Source organism: Mesitornis unicolor, unplaced genomic scaffold (genome assembly GCF_000695765.1).
Source record: "Mesitornis unicolor isolate BGI_N332 unplaced genomic scaffold, ASM69576v1 scaffold8303, whole genome shotgun sequence".
Classification (NCBI taxonomy): domain Eukaryota; kingdom Metazoa; phylum Chordata; class Aves; order Mesitornithiformes; family Mesitornithidae; genus Mesitornis; species Mesitornis unicolor.
In genome coordinates this window covers 21,126-30,007 of record NW_010172548.1, presented here as the reverse complement: position 1 = coordinate 30,007, position 8,882 = coordinate 21,126, and the positions used below count along the sequence as shown (strand labels likewise).

The following is an 8,882-nucleotide window of genomic DNA, read 5'->3' as shown; positions in this document are numbered from 1 at the left end:
GTAACTCTTTTTTCAAAAGGGATCTAAATGATAACATAATTTGATTAGATCAAATTGATTAGATTAGGCTTTTAATAGTCTGGTTTTACCTTTTATTTTGCTATTTTTCACTAAAAAAATGTATTTGCAGTCAAAAAACTGTGCAACGTTCTATAGCATGGGGAAGTATATTTTCATGACTGTGTCTTTCTTCAGAAGTCACTTACACTGTACTATAGTTTTTTACCAACCAATATAACATAAAATTTGTGATACTTTTAATGTATTTATACTTAAATGAACAATTTGCATTAAATTAGAATATGTACTGTGAAAACTGGTATGTCTTTTTATTAATGGTTTGTCAAGTAGTGGCTTTTATAGTCCGTTTAGGCTTTTTTTTTCTTACCTGGAACTCTCTTTGCCCAGTTGATCATGTGCACTAATTCTCTGTCTGCAAGGTTGGTCAGCAGGGTCATCATAGAGGCTTCATTGAAGGGTCTACTTGGGTCATATTCAGAATAAATTATGGGTGGTTCCGCTTCCAGCAAAGCACTGACCATCTGTTCTGCTGTCAGGGACAGGGCTGGACTGTTCTTCTTGCTATGTTTAACCACCAGTGGACTTGTCCAGAGGGTGGGAGCTCGTAGCTCTGTAGAAGCCTCCCCATTCCTGGAATCCTGCTCCTCTCTTTGACGTTTTTGTTTCATCATTCGCCCACCTCTGCGGTCTTTCCGGACTCCTAGAGGCACACAAGAATATAATGAAGTCCTTTTCCTTGAACATATATATTACATACGTATGACTTCAGCCAATCAACAGCTACTGCTGATAGACCCAGGTAGCATTAAATCTTGGTTTATCTTCTGAAAACTTCTTCCTGTATATGAAATCCTACATGAGTAGTTGCAGGGAAAAAACATTTTTAAAAGTTTAGTGTCAGGAATGGTGTACTCCTTCCTAAAAAACAGATCAGTTGTACTCTAGACTAGTGACATTCTATAGGTGCTTTAGCCCCAGAAATGGAAGTCAGTAATTGGGAATAAATAATTATTTCTTTACAGCACAAACTTCAAAGTATGTCCCAACCTCTAGCAAATAACTATTCTATAAATGATTATTTTAATTAAACATCATCCTATTACTGAGCTTGTGATCACCAAAATTACATTTAAATTATCCAGAAAAAACCCCATTATGAGATGAGCTTATATAGAGTAATAAAGAATGTCCTATAAGTAGATAAACAGAAGTAAGACAAGAACTCAGTTGCACCCTCAAAATCTAATGTGCGAGACCTACTGTCAAAAGGCTGTAATAACTGCAACAGAAACTGTCTTTGACATTACTGCATATTTCTGCAATGTGCTTAGCACTGTATGACCCTGAACCTTGGAATACTATCAAGTCAGCTATACCACTTAGAACAACAATGTAAGACCTTACAGTGGAACAAAATCTCCCTTTGTGGAAAAGTTGCAAGAAAAACATAAAGATAAAACCCATGTGGACTCCAACCATAACGGGAAGATTAAGTCTGGCTCTGAGTGGAGGAGGCACAGGCATTCTGAGACTGAGTTAAAACTTAAATCAATCATCAAATGGGGGTGAGGGACGAGCAAGTAATAAGGAAAGCACACAAGGTATTGAGCTATGAGGACAAAGCAGCTTATGATGGAGCTTATTCTGGAGTTCTCTTAAAACATGGAAAAGCAGCACTAGTCCCAGTTTTAAAAAATAAAAGTAGTATCTATAGAGGAGGAGGCAAAGTATTTAAGAAACAAATAAGAAAGGACAATTAAAACAAAACTAAAGAAAACATCTTTGAGAACTGCTGACACTTGAAAGTAAACAATACATATCTTTTCACTGAATCAGTACTTGAAGATTAAGCTGTATAAGTTTAATTCATTCAAAAACTAGGAGGCCTTCTGATTCTATTCTGTTAATCTTTCCAAATAAAGTAAGTTCAACAAATCTTTCATCACTTCTACTGCTTAACGTCCCTACATTTTCTCATTTGTTAAACTAGTTGCAAGCCAAGTCTCAAGTGCATTGCTGTTCCCATTTTTCATTCAGCAATACCAGTTTTCCTATCACTAAACTCTTTCTGTTTAGCAGAGGAGGGGGAGATTCTTGCTATTAAGAAAAAATGCAAGACTTTCTGTGGCAAAACATCATCCTAGAGTTATTCTCATTTGTACCTTAGTACATTGCAATACGCAATAACATGCATGCTCCATCTGTAACAGATATTTTTGTTGCATGCTTTATATCAGTGTAATGTTTTGAATTAAAATTGTCCTGTGAAACATGTAGACATAATCATGTGAACAAACCATGGGGCTCATATACACTAAAGAATTTGTTAACTTTTACACATCCAAAATTATACAGCTGTTCATCTAGCAATTTCCTTTTAAAGAGTTAAAAGTATCCTTGAGGCCTGTACTGTTCAACGCACTCATAAATAGATGGACTCAGAACTGACATAATTCAGAAACAAGATCTTGGGGTTATAATAATACTATAAAGACATCAGATAACTTAGTTTAGAAAGTAAATAGATGGCTAGAAATTACTAGGAGAGGAAGGGAGGACAGAGGATCTTCATAAATCACAGATTTTATTAACTCATGAGGCACACTACAATGAACAACGTATACATTTCTCTTCTTCCCATTTAAAAAAAAAAAAAGAGGTCTAAAGGAAATGAAAAAGGGATAAGAGAAAGACAAGTAAGATGATCCGAAGAGTGACGCAAGTTTGGTACAAGGAACAGCTCAATTGACTATGCCTACAAGCCAGATACAAGACTACAAAATCAGGAACAGCAAGAACATTAATAAAGTACGAGCATCCATGCTTCTCTTCTAATACAAGGTGGTATCAAATGAAACTGCTCCATGCAAGGTTCAGGACAGACAAGAAGAACTTTTTCACACCATGCAGAAACAAAGCTGAACGTGTGAATACATCAAAAGTTGGCATGTGTTACAAAGCTATAGGCCAGATTTGATGAGAAAAGAATTCATTAAGGTTTAATAAACACAAATAGGGCACCTTTAGCTTACGTCTCCTTGGCATAGATTACTAGAAGATCAGAAAGGACTCTTTTGGTTTTGGTTTTTACTTATGCCAGGCTTGCATTGTTAAGTAAGACAAGGATGTGATGAAAATTTGACACAACAGAGAGAAGATGAAAAATGTAAGCGTATTTAGATGCTTACAAATAAACAAGATTCTAAATAAGAATTATAGTTTTATTTTTAATTAATCTACAAGCTTCGCACTGACTTTTCTTTGCCTTGAAAAAAGAGGGACATTGAGCAAAGTTGAATATATCCAGTTGGAGATGACCACAAAATTAATTTTCACATTTGTATTTCAGGATTAAAAAAAAAAAAAATCAAGCAAACAAACAAACATAGTAAGCCTACATTGGATTTTGTAGAGACTAGATCTGAAAAAAAAAGTCAGTAAGAGTATGCATTCCCTCTTCATCACATCAACAGCTTTTATGATCACAGCCAGAAAGGTCTTTGAACCTATATAAGCATCATACCCATCGGAGATTTATAGAAATTACTACTAACTCTTCACCTAAACCCTAGACAGACAAGCAACACTATGATTTTATTATTCATTTTCTTGGACCAAATAGGAGTGAGTATCTCTCTGAAAAATGCAAGTGTGTCCAAATCTCCTTCAGCTTAATCAAATTTTATCTCTGTCAAGAAAAGATAATAGTGATGCACAGTCACTAATTCCAAAACAGACAACTCTAGCAAGCTGCATTTTAATTGCCAAAAGTGCAAGGATACTGTAAGGTTTTTTAAAATATATGGATGAATTAATTTTGATTTCACATTTCAGCCAATAAAGGAACCTGAATTGCCAAATGTTATGAAAAACAATATTCTTCCAAAAATGGAAGTACTTGAGTACTTGAGCTACAAGAGCCAAGATTTTCAAAGGCAGTCTTTTAACACTTCATATGTAAATTCTGTCAGATGTGAAGGCAGGTTTCAAATCTGTTGAGTAATTATTACTTGAGGTAGAAGAACCTGATCATCAAGAAAATTACATCTAGATGGTGGAGGCAACGTTAACCAAATGAAACAGTTCCCTAGTGTTTTCTAACATGATTAAAACTAAACAAAAAATTAATTCCAGATTATTTTTAAAAATCTAAGTTAGGAATGTACTGGATGAATATTGAATCTCAGCTATCCAACAGCCAGCTTCTTCCTACCTACTACTAAGAATAAAATTCCACCTTTGTATGTTCAGTGTTATATAAGAAATTCAAGAATGCTTATTGTTTGCAATAAATTAAAACAGATTTGATAGAACCCAATAAACTTTTATTGTCACTAAGACTGAGAAAAACTGGTTATCTGATAAACTAAGACAACCAAAATATTTTTATGTCCTTCCTATTGATCACTATTTTGGAAATCCTAAATACAACAGCTATTGCTTTTTGTTTTGTTTGCAACACCCACCTACTATCTGGAATACTTATTGTGCTATTTTCACTAACGTGATACAAAAAATGCAAAAGACTATCATCTTTTCTTTCCCTTATATGCACAACATTCTCTTCGCTTGTTCAAATGAAGGGTGTATATTAATATGGAAACTGCATCTGCCTGTCATTGTGAAGCCTATTCATTTGCAGTCTATTTATTAACTCATCTCTTCACACTCCATTTCAGTTTTGCTGGAGTTCTGAACAGCTTTCCAACAGCTGCAAGCAAAAACTACAACAGTTACTTTCTATGAATAGTACCTTTCTTCGAAGGTTAAAACTCTCAGGTGAATTATATGTTTAAACTTATCTTGTTTACCTGCAAATGCAGAAAAAAACTTCATTTCCCAAAATTTTTTTAAAGAAACCTACACTAAAATTCTACAGAGGTATAGTTCTTTAACTGCATTTTACTATACAGATTTTCAGCAAATCATTTGGGATTGTTCAGTCTGGAGAAGAGAAGGCTCTGGGGGGACCTTATTGCCTTCCAGTTCCTGAAGGGGTCCTATAGGAAAGCTGGGGAGGGACTTTTTACAAGGGCAGGTAGCAATAAAAAAATGGCTAATGATCTTAAACTGGAAGAGAGTAGATTTAGTCTAGATATTAGAAAGAAATTCTTTATTGTGAGGGTGCTGAGACACTGGCACAGGTTGCCCAGGGAAGTTGTGGATGCCTCCTCCTTGAAAGGGTTCAAGGCCAGGTTGATCAGGGCTTTGAGCAACTTGGTCTAGTGGGAAGTGTCCCTGCCCATGGCAGGGTGGTTGGACTGGATGATATTTAAGGTCTTTTCCAACCTAAACCATTCTACGATTCTATGATTTTTTTTTTTACTATTTGTATCAGTGGCTACCAGTCATAGAGGCACTTTACATGTAGAGCCCAACCTCATGAACACAAACTCTCTTTAATCCACAGTCTCCTGGATCACCTCAGAAAAGGTGAGACGTCAGCCCTGGGCAGTGTTCACAACCTAAAAAACTTTGGACTGCAAGTTTCTGTTTGAAATACATCTCTGTGCTTCATCTTCCAAACAATCTGCAGAATCAGTTACCAGTCTCATGGTACATCTTTAACAGTGGTAACAGAAACAAAGTTTTGCAGTCTTTCTGGAGGGCAAAGGATACTAAGACCATACAATAAGGTGGTTTAATATAGGTCACACTGATAATTTCTGTATTTTCTAACATTTCAGAATTTCACTTTGCAACTTTAATTATTAATATACTTTATTAATATACATCATGACTGTACATATCATACACAGAAATTTATTTTCCTTCAAATTAATTGTAGCTGTCATCACGTGACACACACATAGAAGTCACCTGACAACACTATTATAGTTTGGGAGAGGACATAACTATTTTATTTTATAGAAAAATGTAAATCGGCAGAATGCAATTACACAAATTGTGAATTTAGGCAGGAACAATATCTCTTGTCTTGCGATAAGTGATACGAATGTTGCAGCTGTGATATTTTTCTTAGACTATCCCATTCATTAAAACTGGCTTAGTCCAATGCTGTTTATCTTAGAAGAATCTGACAACAACATGAAACTAAGATAATCTTAAATCAGCACTTTATTTCAAGAAATCTAGAAATCCATTATCATTGTGTAGCTGGACCATAAATATACATTCACTTTTGAAGCAATTCAAAGATGAGTGCAGGAAGTGGCAACACTTTTGACTTTAGAATTCCAGGTCCATACAGTGAGATGAGACAGTATTTTATGCTTGAAACTGCTATATAACATCTATAGGAAATAGGAGGTTTTATTTCACCTTTTCTAAACAAAGTATTTTGCCTGTTATTACATATGCTTTCTCTGTGTATAATTAAGATTTTGTTTTGACTTCTGAAGGCCTATTTGGGAAAAGAAAGATGACTGGTGAGAGCTCTCACTGGACCTCAGGACCTGATATTTACAGGCAAATGAGGGAGAAGAAATACTTTTTCTTTGCTACTCTTCCTTATTTTAAAACACAGCTTTCAAGGAACTGCTCTGCTGCTTCTCCTTCTAGCCGTGAAAGACAGGGCTGAAGCACCTAAGAGTTCACAGGAAAAGCAGAACTGATAAAATGAAAAACTGAAGCAGGTAGAAAGAGAATTGATGGACATCTGAAGGGGGGAAGAAAATTGAACTAATGTGGGGAATGGGATTAAGTAATGCTTCTAGGATATATTTAATAACCAGGACATAATGACTGGATTGGGAAGTAATTCTAACTGCTGCCTGCATAATTTTTCATCACTTTATACACTTGCAGAGGTGACGTACTCCATTCAGGTTAATTACTTTCTTTTTTTCTGGTGTATCTTTCTTGTTTTAGAAGGAACACATGTTATTATCTTTTATTTTTATGCAATGACTGAAACAAGTTAAGCCTATCTTCATAAAATACTTGCTTTAGGACATAGCAGTGAGTATATTCATGTGTCTTTTACTTCCTAAAATTTTAACTGCATCCTTTCCTTGCACTTGCTGACTATATTGCACTACAGAATTCTAAAGTACTAAAAGAATTACTTTCTAATCCTCACCTCCATTCATGGGTAATGCCTTGACAGAAAGAACTAGCCACTTGTCTGTCTTCATGGAAATGCAGATTAGAGGCGTACTGTTTATTTAGAGCTTTTTAAAATATGATCTACAGTAAAATTAATATTTTTTTTTTAATTGAGCTGCAGTGAAATTCTGCCTTTAGTAGTTTCTGTAGTTGTCATAACATATATCATCATAAACATTACATGAGTAGGAAAATATGTAGCTGGCCATAAGTTGCATATGTGATAAATCTGTGATAGCTCAGGTACTCTATTATTAGGACATATTTTACTGTCTTTCACCTGAAGATTTCAGGGCTTTTTTATTCATGATGGTGTTAACTTCTCAAAACCTCAAAATTTTAGAATCAATGTACAAAGACTTAAAATCACACAGTGAGCAAGCATGAAAATTAAAAGCAACACCTCAATCACCATTGGTAATCCTTACCCATCTCATGTTGGTATGTATGTGTCTTACTTAACAAATATTATAATCTAAAACTTTAGGCACACACAAAGTTCTCTTTTGCTAGCAAGTGCTAGCCCTGATGCATGCAAACAAATGGACTACCTGTAGAGAGAGTCTTGACTTCTACATTGTGATGTGACAATAGAAATTTTTTTAATAAAATAACAGAATTTGGGTTTAATATTAGTGTTTGCATATAGTCACAATTTGATTAATGGCACAGTCATTTTCTACAGCTGCAAGGAAAACTTACATTCACTACAATTGCATTTTAGATTTTCTACTTGTTTAGGTTACTGGAAGATAATCAGGTTTCATGGGGAAGTCCAGGGAAACAAAAAAACATGAACTGTTAAATCCTATGCCCCCTTTTTGACAAAGTACCATCAGAGAAGCAGCATGCTATTGGACTTATTATTAATTAGTAAGAATATTTTAAATCATAGACAAAAATAACCTCTGCCACAACATCTGGCTTTTTTTGTCCCGAGTGCTTAGAAACTCCACAAAAACTTGGAAAATGTACACTGTCTTTCCGCTACTACTACCACTTGCCACCCTACAGTTCCCACATTCAGGTGGTGATTCAGTCACTGCTCCAGCCATGTGCATATGAATGCAATTACTGCTTAAAAATCTTCAGTACATAACTTTGACCTGGACCACTGATAGTACATGAGCAGCACTCTGCAAATCCTTGCAATAGTCAATACTCTACAAATTAACCTCCACCTTCTACTTGACAGTCATTCAGATGGCATTTAAAGCATTTAAACTAGTGGAAATAAAGTAGATTTGGAAACTTGACTAGTCAAAACATAAAGGCTAGCTAAGTGCCAGAACTGGAGAACCAGAGTTCAGTTTCTAGGCAGCAAGTGTATAAGCAATAGCTTCTTATTCATATCAGAGTTGTTTCATGTCTTACTGGAACTATTTTGCAAACTAAGTAACATTTAACCCAGGGAAGAAGCTCCTAATTAAAAGCAGTACTCAGGAATTAGTTTTTAACTTTAAAGACTTCCTTCTCTATTTGCTTCCTGGTAATGCAGACTTTTACTGCTTCTTTTCCATTTCAGCAGCAAAGCTGCTGCGGCTCCTAGAAGGAACAGGTTCAGAACAGGGCTGGTGGAAACATTATGGAAAAAGACAGCCTTATGCAAAGGAAAAGACTGCAACACCGAAATTAAACAGGATTACAAAATTAAGACATTTCACTCATAAATAAATTGAACATAAAATGTCAGAGTGGTTTAATGAGTGTGAGGATGGTGTGGGATCCATGATGAAACCCCTTGTAGCAACCAACAGAAATCATGGCAGGAAGGAAAAGGAATTCCTTCCCCC

General features: G+C 35.3%; 1 protein-coding gene across 1 annotated transcript in view; it reads right to left on the bottom strand.

Annotated features, from left to right (window-relative positions):
- Positions 1–388: 388 nt before the first annotated feature.
- The window catches only part of LOC104537516 (estrogen receptor-like), a gene marked incomplete at both ends in the record, with an annotated part of 14,947 nt that continues 6,453 nt past the window's right edge, over positions 389–8,882 (bottom strand). Inside the window, one exon of the mRNA XM_010180418.1 lies at positions 389–721. Coding sequence (XP_010178720.1) covers positions 389–721 — 333 coding nt within the window. The remainder of the gene's footprint in view (positions 722–8,882) is intronic.